Below are 14,922 nucleotides of genomic sequence, written 5' to 3'. Positions count from 1 at the left end.
CACGCGCAGATGAAGCAACCTTTTCAGCAGAGAAGTAATTTAATACCCAAACCACATGAAAAGTGATCTCTCTGGGAATAGCACAGCTGCTAAAGTCCAAGGCAGTTTTTATTAAATCATCAAGTCTGTTTATGTAAAACAGGGCTCTCTTAAAATGACCTCCAAGAGGAAATGATTTGCTGACAAAAAATTGATACCTGCATTTAGTTTATCTACAGCAATGTATGTTTTTGTTATTTTTATGTATCAATACATCCTGGATGGGAGATAAAAAGCAAAAAAAAGCTTATTCTAACTGTTAAAATTCTCAGGCTCCACCATCATAAAGTTTCAGCTACTGCTGAGATTTCAGCTATTCAAGACGGTAGATATATGTTTCTAAAAATAACAGAAGTTTAGTGTTTCTACTTTTGAGGAGAAAATGGACATTAATAGTCCTTCAAAAACCATCAAATGTGTCCAGACAGCCTGGAGAAATAAAAGGAATATTGTAGAAAAAGAAATTGTGCAAGCCCTCAAAAAAACAATGACAGTGCCTCAAGAGATTTTGATGGCTGTTCGAAAGAAGGATAAGTGCAGTGAAAAGAGCCGAGGGAACTTCTTGCAGTAAGTCTCAAGGAACATAAAAGTGAACTAAATTAATGGCACTCTCAAGTAGTCCAAATCATGAGTCAATCTCTGAATCTTCATATTGAGATATCCCAGTCAAAACTTCTTCAACTTGCGTGACACGGCCATAGAAAACTTGCCAGAGAAAGAACTTTCCAAGGCCACGGCACAGCAAACAACGCGGGACTGACGCGGAGGCCTCTCTCGGACACGAGTGTTCTGGCAAGACTCAGCTCAGCCCCAACAACAGCTGGAAGTCCATGAGGTGACTCAGGACTGTCAACACCAGCACCAAAATGAATCAGCCTCTTCAATACAGAAATGTTATGGAAGTTGGTTTTTTTTTTTCTTAAGTGTTCCTTATGTGGTTTTTTTTGTATCGTAAAACAGAAATTTAGACAACTTCACATATCTGTAGTGATACCAAGTTCAAGAAAGCTAACAAGATACATTTATACATCAGAAACAATTTAAAGAACTAAAGACAATAGCAATTTCATTCCTTCCTACAAAGCTAAAATATATTGACAGCATTTATGTGATAAACTTTTCTGAAAAGTGTCGGCCCTAATCTCTGCCTGGCTTCTTCAGCTGACTACAATGTTTATGTGGAGACAGCATGCTAATAGGTATTGCCAAAGAAATCCAGAAACCAGCTAAAAAAGAAGGGGATGAGGGCAAAAGAACTTTAGCTGAAGTGAGAACACAGATTCCAAGCCCTAAGAAAGACAAAATGTGAAGTACAACGCAGTCCTCAGCACCCCAAGACTGACCTAGAGTGAGACCACTCTGTACATGTAAACAAAGTACAGACAAACTCAGACTCACTTTGGTTGAACAGGCTGTGCACTTATCAAATGCCAGGCTGACCGGAAGAACATTATCAAATCTTGACAAAAATCCACGGATCTGGAAGATGAAAAGAATGACAATCCTATTTTATACTTACAAAAAACATATCCAAAATTCGACATGAACTGGACACATACATTCAATAAAACTACAAAGATAAAACAGCGTCTCCCAATAATACCTGTAATAGATCTATACTCAATGTACGTTACTGGTTTTCTATATACAAAGGATGGCACAACTGTCTAAATGCAACACTATTTAAACACAGAGGCACAGCACCACCTGGAGTTTGACCTCTCTAATTGCAAAGTTTCATCAAAAAACAGCCATGGTATAAGCAGTTAAACACCTTTTTTCCCCCATCTCTATAACGTATAATCTGAAAAATTAACTCTCATACATCTCTAAACTGTGTTGTTAATACAATACTACTGATATGTACTATTGAAATTCCAGACCATTGTTCCTGGTAACAGAGGTTGCAGTGAAAACCCTTTGGAGCAGGGATTGGTCATTTCGACTGTGAACGCTCATAAACCTCAGAAGCCAGTAGCAGTATTAACACTAAGGTATTTTTGCAGAAACACCAAGCCACACATAATGTTAGAATAAAAAAAATACAGTCATCTTCAAACAAAACTCACAGCCAGGAAAAGAAAACAAGAAGATCAAGTCCTCCTGATACCACGTTGTTTCATATTTCTGTTATCCTAGGAACACCAAGACACCTCTTGGAAATAAACTAAATTTACTTCTGACAGACTAAGACTACGAGTGTGCAACGTTTATTACCCGCAAAGGAACACCTTCTTAATGGTTGTTACGGCTGGACTCAATGATCTTGGGGGTCTCTTCCAACCTAAATGATACTATGATTCTAATAAAGAGGAATGCTGGCTTAATTAATTACAATTCTTCTTTCACATAAGTGGGCTAATCAAACAAAGAACACCACGAAAAAAACCCACCAGAAAGTAAGAGTTACTTCTAGACCCTTGGGAAGAATATTGCACTCGCTGGGTGGATTAGATGGGTGACTGCTGGGAGAAACCCACGGCTTGTAAAAGGATGTCACAACAGCTGAAAAAAACCTGCCTATTTTCATTTTGTACCTACTAAAATTATACTTGAGTTAGAACGTCTAAAGAGAAAACATTCGTGATAGTCACTAAATGTAAAAGTGAAAACAGCTATAGGGTTGACAGATGCGATAATTCAGTGAAAAGTTTTCTGATGGAAATGCATATTTGCTACAGATTGTATCTCAAAGCATAGCCCAAAGCAGAAAAACAATGCAACTAAAATCATATAGGGGTACATAACAAGCATCCAAAGAGATTCTCTCAGATAAGCAACACAGAGAAAGAGGCACAGAATACTTTTAGTCCCCAATGATAATATCACAGGGGATGTGATTATGAGATAAGATCAGCCGGCAGTTTTTTGAAGGACAAAAGTCTGTCTAGCAGGATGAAAAATGGTATCCTTAACACATTTGTGACTGGAGTCTGGGTTGAGCAGAAGAATAAAGAGCGCTGTATCACACCAGAAACAGACGAACATTTTGGAGAACTACGGTAATTGTGAGTCACCTGGATTTGAATTTTATTTTTTTTTTTTTCACACTCAGAAAGGATTTAAAAAGTGAACGAAAGCAACTTTGAGATGCTTATATTGTCAGCTCTGATGGGGACCAGAACTGTCAGTGTTGCCTTAGTCACATACTGTCTGCTCCAAAGAAATTCCTGCTAAGTAGGTAGCAAGAATTGTGTGTCCACAAGAGGACAGACACAATGCCAGGAACACAACGCCTTGGGCCTGGGTGAGAGTCAGTCCTTTAGGGAATGGAATCAGCCTAGAGCATGTTTTTGTTAAGGAGGCAAAGTTTGTGATGTTTGCCTTACACCAGTTCCCAGCTTCCAGACAAAAGCATTTACTCACAAGTTATTTACCTGATGAGGAACAAGTCCAAGAGAAGTAGGTGGTTCATTCATTCTGTCGTCACTACTGCTGGCCACAGCATAACCACTGCCAAAAGCCAAGAAGGAAAATTAGAACAAGACAACATACTGAAAAGTTAAAATTTCCAGCAAGCTTCAAGACATTTTGTGACAGCTTCATGTTTAGAATCTGGAAATGAACCTATCTGGAAAATCTGTTAGACGGTAATTAAGATTCAGCATGGGAATACAAAACCCCTTTTTCAGAATCAGTCTCAGAGACCTGTAACATACTAATGTCCAATTCCTAACTCACATCCTCTTTCACAGATTTTAAAGACAGGAAACAAGCCTAAATTTCAGATTACAGAATTTCAGAGTAATTTCTGTATCAGTCCCACTTAATCAAGATTTTGCAGTATGTGGCTTATCTTGACGCCCTTCATGTGACAAAAGCAGTTATGGTAGCTCCTCATTACACTCAAACACTCTCCTGAGCAAAGGAATGCCATATCCACTAACAGGAATACTTCCTTCTTCTGAAATATTATCAGTACTTTTTTACTTTGTTTATTCTCAGAAAGAAAGAAAACTCCCAGTTCCCAAGATAAAAACTTTGAATTTGATTAATCGGTTCATTCTTCAAGACTGTTAAATTACAGTAATATAGGAGATACGACCTATATTTTACATTAATTTACAGGCAACATTACACCTCACAAAATCGTCCTAGTTGATGTGTACTTCATCCTTCTTCTCCCGGAAGGTTATACTAAATAAATCTTCTTTCTCAGAGAGCAGCAATCCAGAACTGACTCACCCTTCTGGATGCTGTAAAACAGACACCATCAATTCCACTGCCAGCGCTCCAGCTATCATGGCCAGTCCAGGTCGACTGACTGTGCACTGCTGATCCAGTGTCCGATCCCTGGTGGACTACAAAGACAGACAATTCTAAAGGAAAGAAAAATAACTCAAAAGTAAGTAGCTGCCCAAGCATACAAAACATCTTTAGCTCTGCAACATTAATTTATTTGATCTTCTGAATAAAAGATGAGCTATTTCTTAATCCTAAGTGTATCAACAAAATACAAATCCCTTTACGAAACACCCGTTAAAGGAAATAAAAATTCAAGTCACAACAAAAGAGATATATAATCACCCTTTGCGTAAGGTTCTACTCACATCGCCTGGTGCCACAACATCATTGCAGAAGTAGCAACCCAGTTTATAGCCAGGGATATTTGAAAAAAGTGATGATCCCAAAAGATCAGAAGAACCAGAGTCATTGTTGAAACTTGAATCAACGGATTCTTGCTGTCTTGGTTTCTTTAGTCCATGTCTCATAACAACAAATGTGTCAAATCCCAATGCAGCATTGATGACCAACTGTGAACAATAAAGAGAGAACAACAGATTTTAAGTGAGATGAAGGGGAAAAAAAGGGCCTGAATGTTTTGTTTACTGTAAATGTCAAAAAAAACCCAGATGCTGTAAATGGATGATCAACCTATTAAGTGCATATCTATAACCCAACAGATTTTCTGTTAGGTACAGAATTCCAGTTCTATAGCATTTAGAAAAAACAAAACCGAAACAAAAAGTCAGTTTCAAAATCCACAAGCCATTACCTTTTTGTGTGTCTTTCAAGGAAATATGATATAAATTATCAACTCTCTCTATTTGTTACACAAACCCATGCACACTTGCTGGCCAGTTTAACATCTGTTACATCTGTTGCGAGGTTCACATCAACTAACAATCAATGTCTAAAGTTACTGAAGGTGCTATGCACTGAAATGAATTAACAACCATATATCCAAACTTGGCATAATATTAATACAATTATTAGTCCAATTTTGGCCAAATATTCATACAACTATTAGTATCATTATTGGAAAACTTATTTTGGTTCCAGCTCAGAACTGATTTTCAAGTTTGCTGCATATTCTGTATAGCCATATTCTCTAAGGGCTAAAATATTCCAAGTGGCATTTAAGTGCAACAGTGGCTATCAATAACAAGTATTAATGTCATTTGAAATTCTACGTAAAGCCTTCTCAGTTCACCGTGGTTTGAAATATAACTCACTAAATACTCCCATGTGACAAAGCAATTAAATGCAAGTCTGTTATCCAAAACAAATTCTGCTCAGTGAGGAAAGCAATTAAGGATTACTTATGGTCTTCATATGCATCTGTTTAGTCACACGGGGAGCAGAAGCAGCTGTGGCCACGGTGACACTGTCAGCCTTTTCCCTCTTCGGTTTGTGACAAGTGCTTATGAGCAAGATGAAACTATATATGTTAAAATCAAAATATCATAAACCCAATACTTAAACTAGCAGATTTTACTAAACGGCAATGATTTAGATACAGCAAAAGGCAAAACCAGTTATACAATAATATCCGTAGCCAGTAAAATATAAAGGAAGATATCATACTGCTTCATAAGAAGCTATTTTAGACTGCAGCAGTTTGGCATTTTCCATTCTTATAACCAGGAACTATACAAAAGAGGGACTTTGAGGGAGGTTGTCAAGAATTAGCCATCTTAACTAGTAAGCCTCTGAGTTTCATCATCATTCTTGGTATTTCAAGTAATTTGTGGATATTCACTTCCAACCTTCTTGTAGTTTATTCTTTTCTCAGTCCTAAAGTAGAACGATGCTGTTGGATCTGTGGTAGCACAGCCAAGCCTACAGCAAACAATTAAAAGGCAACATCTTCTCACTATATCGCCTTGTAACACCTGAAGACATTATTCCGTTTTCAAAATCTGAGTGACATGGTACAGCTGGTATTATCAGAAATTAATAACATCGCTCAACACTTCCCGCTTCTCTCTTCAGTTTATTGCCCACCAACAATTTGAATCTAACTGCCGGACACTTAAAAAAAAAGTTTTTGATAAAGAGCCTATGGAAAAGTATATCATCGGCACATGATTAAAAACGAAAAAAAGCAAAATCGTAAAAGTTCTAGTGCTCAGCAGGAACAGATGGTCTTGGTGCCATCTCAAGGCCTATCAAGGATAAGAGGGTCACTAGGGGCAGTCAACACGGCTTCACCAAGGAGAAGTCGTGCTTGACCAACCTCATTGACTTTTACGAGGACATAACAAGATGGATGGATGATGGCACAGCATTGGACGTGGTCTACCTTGACGTGAGTAAGGCATTTTACACAGTGTCCCACAGCATCCTCACAGCTAAACTGAGGGACTGCGGTCTGGATGAGCGGGTAGTGAGGTGACTGCGAACTGGCTGAAGGGAAGAAACCAGAGAGCCATGGTCAATGGGGCAGAGTCCAGTCGAGGCCTGTATCCAGTGCAGTGCCTCAGGGGGCAGTGCTGGGGCCGGTATTATTCAATATATTCATCAATTACTTGGACGAGGGAACAGAGTGACTGTCAGCAAGTTTGCTGATGACACCGAGCTGGGAGGAGTGGTGACACTGGAAGCTGTGCTGCCATCAGAGACCTGGACAGGCTGGAGAGCTGGGCGGGGAGAAATTTAATGAAATAGAACAAGGGCAAGTGTAGAGTCTTGAATCTGGGCAGGAACAACCCCAGGTTCCAGTGTAAGTTGAGGAATGACCTATTAGGGAGCAGTGTAGGGGAAAGGGACCTGGGGGTCCTGGGGACAGCAGGGTGACCATGAGCCAGCACTGGGCCCTTGTGGCCAGGAAGCCAATGGTACCTGGGGTGGGTTAGAAGGGGGTGGTCAGTAGGTCAGAGAGGTTCTCCTGCCCCTCTGCTCTGCCCTGGGGAGACCACACCTGGAATATTGTGTCCAGTTGTGGCCCCTCAGCTCCAGCAGGACAGGGAACTGCTGGAGAGAGTCCAGCGCAGCCACCAAGATGCTGAAGGGAGTGGAGCATCTCCCGTGTGAGGAAAGGCTGAGGGAGCTGGGGCTCTGGAGCTGGACAAGAGGAGACTGAGGGGTGACTCATTCATGGGGATCAAGATGGAAAGGGGGAGTGCCAGGAGGATGGAGCCAGGCTCTTCTGGTGACAACCAATGGTAGGACAAGGGGCAATGGGTTCAAACTGGAATACAAGAGGTTCCACTTAAATTTGAGAAGAAACTTCTTCTCAGTAAGGGTGACACAGCCTGGCCCAGGCTGCCCAGGGAGGTTGTGGAGTCTCCTACTCTGGAGACAATCAAAACCCCACTGGACACCTTCCTGTGTAACCTTATCTGGGTGTTCCTGCTCCAGCAAGGGGACTGGACGATCTTTTGAGGTCCCTTCCAATCGCTGACATTCTGGGATTCTGTGATCTGACACAGGGATTTAACCCTGGAGTTGTGCATTTGTCTAAGATACTTGTTTTGGGAGGAAGGACAGCAGGAAGATTGACAATCACCAGGGTCACTTAACGATTATGTGGGGAAACCAACTCTTATTTCTACCCATGTACCCCTTAGAGAGAACTGCACACAGATTATCACTCACTGCGTTCTTCATTTTCTGTGTCCCTGTTTCAAGACCTTGGGGTCCAAACTGCAGCAGTACTTCAAAGATGAAGCTGTCATACAAACTCACATTTGAAGTAGAGCTCTCACTGAATATTTATCAACATGAAATACAATGAAAAGCAGATACTGAGCATTTCAGTTTGCCTTGAGATTTCAGTGCTGTGCCTATTCAAGTGAAAGAGGATTCCATCTCCTCACATCAAAATGATCTTATGACAATCAAATAACTGTGATGCAGTCAGGCACACTAAGCCATTGAATATCAGAGAACTGTCACAAAGCAACTGAACCTCCTGACTGTACCAAACAGGAGCAGCTGCAAAGAAAACTGCACATATTGCTTACAACTTCCAACCATCATACAAAATATCAGGCTGGACCTTTCTAGTTTCAATAGCCAGCTTTGCAAACTTACTCTTTTAATGTAATTTTTGTGCTGTTTTTAAACAGAGAAAAGATCACTAAGAGACCACAGGTGCAAACTGCAGAAAAGACAGTGGGGTTAAGTAGGAACTTGTGAAGTTATGAAGTGACATACACTCAATGACACCTGAAACGGTACTTCAGTGAACCTGGCACTAAAGGGACACACTGATATGTCACTGGCACTGTGGTTCATTGGCACACAGAAATCCATTTGAACTACAAAAACACAGAAGCCTATTGCTCAGGGTCAGAAATATACTTAAAATAAGGAAAGAAAAAAAATGTAAGACTTTGGCTTAAAAAAAAAAATAAAGGAGATAACTATTTAATCTTGAAAAAACCTGCTTGCAAAGCAGGTGCAGGGGGAATGTAGTTAAGTTCAGACTAACATGAACTTCAGGAGAAGGAAAAATCTACTTAGAATTTATAACATAAAACTAGTTTGCAAATAGCACAAATCTGCATTCTCTCTTCTTTCTACTGTATAGGATATTTGGTAATGAATACGAACACAAAAAGCCACAAACAACTAGCAGCTATTAGGAAACTAGAGTTGCCATAGCTGAAAAATGACAGGAATCCTGAAATACAAAGATAAAAGACAACATTGACTCGGTTGTGTCACATGCATGTTTTCTTTTACTCTCTTGTATGAAATTCATAACTTAATGAATTGCTACAGACATTAAATTTATGCCAGAAAAAAACCACAGAATGCACTGTGGTTAAGGTGACATGTTAAAAGTTTAATTTTTTTTTCTGATTTTGTGCTACTTTAGCTGAGCGAACATGAAACTGTGAATTAAGAAATATTAAGATTACACGAGACTGTTTTACTGAAGTCTACATCATGATACCAAGGGAAGTGTTCAGGAAAATTTAGTTGGATTCTTCAGCAAAAGCGTATTTTCAACACTGCAATAATTTGGATAAAGAAGCTGCTTCCAGAATCTTGTGTGATTAAGAATATTCTTTCACGGGAAGAGCCTGGGTGCCACATGGTCTTCAAGAACAACATACACACAAAAAGGCTCTATCATCCACATCCAATCCTCAGTAAGACTTGTACAACAGGAAAAAATGGCTCAAAATCTTCTGCCTATATATTTCTGTGACTCTCCTGGAAAAACTTTGTTAAGCTTATGTTATATTGTTCAGTCTAGTTCATATGATCAGGCCGGTATACTGACCATAAAAGATGTGTTAACATTCTGACTACATAGGCATTTCTGCACAGTCTCACTGATCTCATATATAGAGCACGATCTATAAAGCCTCAGATACTATTCTGTTTCAATGCAAGTATTCACAATCTCAATTTCATGTACTGCAGGCAAATCTCTTCATTTTTCTTTGCCTGTAACATGGGGATATTACTTTTAAGTTACAGAAATAGCTGAAGCATTCAACACTGTCTAAGGGCAGAGTTAGGATGCATTAGTTCAGCACAACAGTATATTTTCTGATAAGGCAATGATGAAAAGCACAAAATCAACGTTTAACTGAAAGACTGCTGGCGTATTTTTAAAGTTCAGAATTCACTTTCTGATTTTTCACTTTTGAGATATATTTTGAAAATGTGGTTTCAGATAAGTTTCTACAATTTGCATCCCCTATCAGTCAATCATTACTGTAATGTCTTTAGTCCTCCTTACTATAGTTCTCTTACTATGAAATGATTTCTCTTAGTGCTACTATGAAATATGTACCCTTGAAAATGCTCAAAAGATACTCACTAGACAAGACCCTGAGCAACACGCTGTAAGTTGGTCCTATTTTGAAAAGGGAGTTGGACCAGATCCCCTCCAGACGTTTCTTTCAACCTCTATCATTCTGTGATACAAGTTTCTATTTCCTCTTTTCAACATTGTCTTTTTGTCTCACACAGAACCTTTGAGGCTACAGAAAACAAGGAAAAAAAATCTGCACAATCACAAAAGATCAGTCAAATATTTCTATTTTCTATAAAGTTCTTTGAGCTATACATGTCTGGTTGATATGCAAGAGCAAAATAGCGACAAGGATATGAGCAAGGTGTGGTACAATACCTTCCTCTTGCTGGCTGCAATGACAGCAGGAAGCCAACGACTCTCTCTAGTGTCCATGAGCAGGAAAACAACATCATGAGCATCAATTAGCTCTTCAAGTTTAGCCACATCCTTCTGAGCCTGTGCCATTGTTACTTCAGAAAAATTCACCGGGTGCCCTGGCATGGGGATGCTCATGTTATAGCCTTCTGAACTCTAGATGGAGACAGACAGAAAACAACGTATTAAAAAGATAACCTTTTGATTGAACTGGATTATTATGAAGTCCAATACAAAAATCTGGAGTGCAAATTCAATTACTGTTTGGCAGAATAGCAACTTTATTCTTTCCGTCTCTCTGTGTGTCAGCGCTATGCACTAAAGCGCAGTGCTAAAGTGTCTGAGGGAAGGGCAGTCTCAGCTGCGATATTTACGCAGAACAGAGCAGCTCAATGCACATGTCTGAGTTTGGGTGATGAAAGCTGACCAGCCGTGTACAGGTGGCTCAGGGCCTGAACTAACGGGCCCAGTGTCTCAGAAGGTCTCATTAGGCCTGGCAAAAAACTGCAAGAAATAGCTGAACTGCTCCTAATCCCACAGACAGCAAACATCACTACGAAAGCAAGCAGACAGATCTTACATGTGATTATGATCATGCTGTTAAACTTAGATAAAATACTTGTCTTGGATTATCTTTGCAGCCATAATGTTACCGGGATGTAGGCTACATTTCTGATATTGAACATTGGCTCATTTACAATAAGAGAGATGCGGAGTATCACACATTCTCCTGTTTTAAATTCTTTATGAGAACAACAGTCTCTATTTTCATGTAACTCAACCAACCATAATGTGAACTTGATATAGAAGGAAATAACTTCTCAGACTTGTTACTCCTGCACTTGGATGTCTGGCGGTTTGCACTATGAAGATGCTTGACAGCGCTCGTTCTTATTGCAGAAACATTTGCCTCTTCCAATTCTGTATTTGGGCAAGGCATATGGAGCAGAAAACAGCTAAAGAGCCAAATGAGCTTATACAATGCACATACAACGCAAGAAATTAACTCACTCATTTAGAAATACGTTAACACAATCCGCCCGCAACCTGCTATAAGAGAATAATGGATCCTTCATCTATGTTACAGAAACATAGGCTTTGCCAAGGCTTTCGTGCTTGTCACTGTGCTGTAAGCAACTAACAATTTAAATGCCAAAATTTAAAAGCTAAATGAACAAAGCATAAAATTACATGGGAAGAGACAAGAGAAACATTGGTGGAATGTGCTTTTGTATAAACCAATTATATGCACAACTCATAAATTCAGGTGAGTCAAATAACCAGAGGGTGAAGTATACACCGAAAATAGCCCTGAAGATAAAAAGAAATAGATGACACATATAGCAGCTTGGGGAAATGAGTTTGGGTAATATCTACACTAACCACACACATTTTTCTTTACCAGAGTTCAGAAAAAAACCCTCCATCCAGTGACTGTAGCTGTAGGAATACACACAAGTCTGGCAGCTTCAATAGCTTCAATTTTATTTGAATAACTTTCCCTCGAAAAAAAGGCACCAGTCACTACCAAAGTTGCTGAGGTCCACTTTTGCAGCCAAATGCTGGCAAAAAGAGCTAAAAGGGTATCTTGCAATGGCACATGCATATTGTTTTAAGGGGTAAATGTGCATATATCCCCAAAGACAGATCTCCTTCACTCCACAGAATTCCAAAAGCTCAGGGAGTCTCTACATGACAAAGAGAATTTTGCTTGACTGTACACAAAAAGGCTAACATTTTAAGACCAGAACCCTCATACTGACAAAAGATTTTAAAAGCCTCAAAACTGTCCACACCAAAACAGTATTTAGTTACCATCTCATAAGGTATTAGAATCACTTACTTCTTAAAAATAAAAGGACTGTATGTTGACATGTGTAAAATCATGAACGGCTGGGCACTTCTCAACCCTTCCACTGACAGCTGACCAAAGCTGTGCTAGAGGCTTAAAGCAAAGAGACACCAAAATATTGCAATTTTTGGTGCTACCATAACCTTCTCTCTTATTTTTATTCACATTTCTATTAACTTTGTGCATTTTTTGTTAAATCATGTCTCAGATCACTTAAAAGATACCTGTGCTCAATATAAAAAAACCTGAAGTGTGCCAGGTAGGTACGCAGAAAATTAAGAAATGCGATGCTGCCATAATTAAATTGGAAATACCTAAAATGAAGTGGCCCCTCACGCAATATAGGACAAAGGATGATAAAATACTGAATATACTGGAGTTCCATGCCTGAATACTTCAGAAAATGATTGTATAAGAGGGTAAATAAAGTTAAATTCCACAGCAGCTACATGAGTGACTCTGTGCGTTACCTACTTGTAATGAAAGGCTGTGAATCCATAGATTCTGCTATTTCTGAGTCCTCCCTTCTTTTTTATTATAAAATTCTAAGCTACAGTTAATGATAATCTTAGAAGTTGAATGAAACAAAGCTCCTTGCCAAAGCATTCCTTCTTGTTTCATTTGCAATGATGAGGTGGTTACTCTTCCAACTAGAAAGGATGTAAAATTTAAAAAAAAAAAAAAGAGTTCACATAGAGCAGTCAAGCATTTCAAAGTCAATCAGGAGAAACTGCATTTTGTGTGCAAAATATTACTTACACTGAAAGCAAAGGAAGTCAATTAGACTGCAAGTGAATTGCACAGAAATGTAAAAGAGAAATGACTTCAGAACCAGCATCACTGCTTGGATTCCCATGGGCTTCAAAGGACTGTGTGGGTTTACAAGCAGCAAGAGACAGCTCTGGCTACTCCTTCAGTGTGAGAGAAATGAGCAGGCTCTAAATCCAGGACAACTCATCTTTTTATTCAAAGACATTTATACTGATAAATATGGGGTTTGGTGACAAGCAGCAGTGCAGTCTGCAGTAACAGCTGAAGCTCTATTCTGAGAAGTCTGGCAAAATCAACTGCGTTGTAAAAATCTCCAGCTACAGTAACTTCACTGCCCCAACCATCCCAAAGCACCAAGATTTTACCCAGGCTAACTAAAGACTTCTGGTTAGTCCATGTGCTTGGCCTGCTAGTTAAACCTCACCACTCTCACATGCTGTCAGCATGGCATTAACTGTTTCAACCCAAGTTTTTACTGTTAAGGCATGTCAATACTTGTCAATGCTTGCATGTTGTTTCTCTGTATATTTACCGATGGTTAAACACGATACCTCTTCTCCAAAAATTCTACTGCAGAAATGAGTTTAACCAAAAAATATATTAGGAATGTTCTATCAAAAGGGTACACAGGATCGGTACAAGTGCTTTCTCCTCAGTTGTGCCACAAAGCTGTGAAACCAGGTCTGAGTCCCACTGAAAGCTGATCAGACCCATGCATGGCACGAGGAAACAACAGAGAACATGTAGCACTGACAGGGATAATGTGCTAAGAAAACAGTGGTAGACCACAGAAGCCCAGAATGTCAGGGATCGGAAGCTTATCCAGTGCAATCCTCCCGCCGGAGCAGGAACACCCAGATGAGGTTACACAGGAAGGTGTCCAGGCGGGTTGGAATGTCTGCACAGAAGGAGACTCCACAACCTCCCTGGGCAGCCTGGGCCAGGCTCTGCCACCCTCACCAGGAACAAGTTTCTTCTCATCTTTCAGTGGAACCTCCTGTGTTCCAGTTTGCACCCATTGCCCCTTGTCCTGTCCCTGGTTGTCACCGAGAAGAGCCTGGCTCCATCCTCCTGACACTCCCCCTTTCCATATTGATCCCCAGGAATGAGTCCCCCCTCAGTCTCCTCTTGTCCAGCTCCAGAGCCCCAGCTCCCTCGGCCTTTCCTCACACGGGAGATGCTCCACTCCCTTCAGCATCTTGGTGGCTGCGCTGGACTCTCTCCAGCAGTTCCCTGTCCTGCTGGAACTGAGGGGCCACAACTGGACACAATATTCCAGGTGTGGTCTCACCAGGGCAGAGCAGAGGGGCAGGAGAACCTCTCTGACCTACTGACCACCCCCTTCTAACCCACCCCAGGTACCATTGGCTTCCTGGCCACAAGGGCCCAGTGCTGGCTCATGGTCACCCTGCTGTCCCCAGGACCCCCAGGTCCCTTTCCACTACACTGCTCTCCAACAGGTCGTTCCCCGACTTGTACTGGAACCTGGGGTTCAGAACATTTGAGGTGAATGGTAGAGGAAAAATTCCTTACATACAGTATGGGTTGCATATTGTACATGCTATTACCAAAAAGGAAAAGTGTCTTTTTCCTATGTGTACCACACGTTCAAACACTTCTTGATACAGATGACAAGATTCCATGGCACAGCCTGGTCTTTGTTCTAACAAGAAAACTCATAACACTGATGTTTGGTCTTTACATGCAGAACTCTAACATTCAGGATTCGACAAACAGCTTTTATTTCTTCCAATTAAACTATTCACTCTTTCTTAATATTCCTATTTTCATTTTATCAACTTTAGAAAGCAAAATATCACCCAACAAATCCTAGTTACCATCATGTTGGTGTTGTAAATGACAATGCACAGATGCGTTCTTTTCTGTACTTGTTCTACTATTT

The 14,922-nt window shown here is 40.2% G+C and overlaps 1 protein-coding gene across 20 annotated transcripts in view; it reads right to left on the bottom strand.

Moving 5' to 3' along the window:
• ATG7 (autophagy related 7) overlaps positions 1-14,922 on the bottom strand; it is a 114,094-nt gene that overhangs the window by 83,136 nt on the left and 16,036 nt on the right. For 18 of the 20 annotated variants that reach the window (XR_010474969.1, XR_010474970.1, XR_010474971.1 and 15 more), the window contains exons 13-17: positions 10,358-10,552; positions 4,590-4,793; positions 4,225-4,340; positions 3,417-3,492; positions 1,438-1,518 (exon numbers count right to left, since the gene is read on the bottom strand). Coding sequence is in view for 12 of the 20 variants with exons in the window: in XM_065074818.1 (XP_064930890.1) it covers positions 1,438-1,518; positions 3,417-3,492; positions 4,225-4,340; positions 4,590-4,793; positions 10,358-10,552 (672 nt within the window). In the remaining 8 variants the exon portion in view is untranslated. The remainder of the gene's footprint in view (positions 1-1,437; positions 1,519-3,416; positions 3,493-4,224; positions 4,341-4,589; positions 4,794-10,357; positions 10,553-14,922) is intronic. The other 2 variants (XM_065074822.1, XM_065074826.1) reach the window with 2 other exon arrangements.

Source organism: Columba livia, chromosome 10 (assembly GCF_036013475.1).
Source record: "Columba livia isolate bColLiv1 breed racing homer chromosome 10, bColLiv1.pat.W.v2, whole genome shotgun sequence".
Lineage (NCBI taxonomy): Eukaryota > Metazoa > Chordata > Aves > Columbiformes > Columbidae > Columba > Columba livia.
The sequence above is the reverse complement of the archived record's forward strand: the minus strand, read 5'-3'. Positions and strand labels throughout refer to the sequence as shown.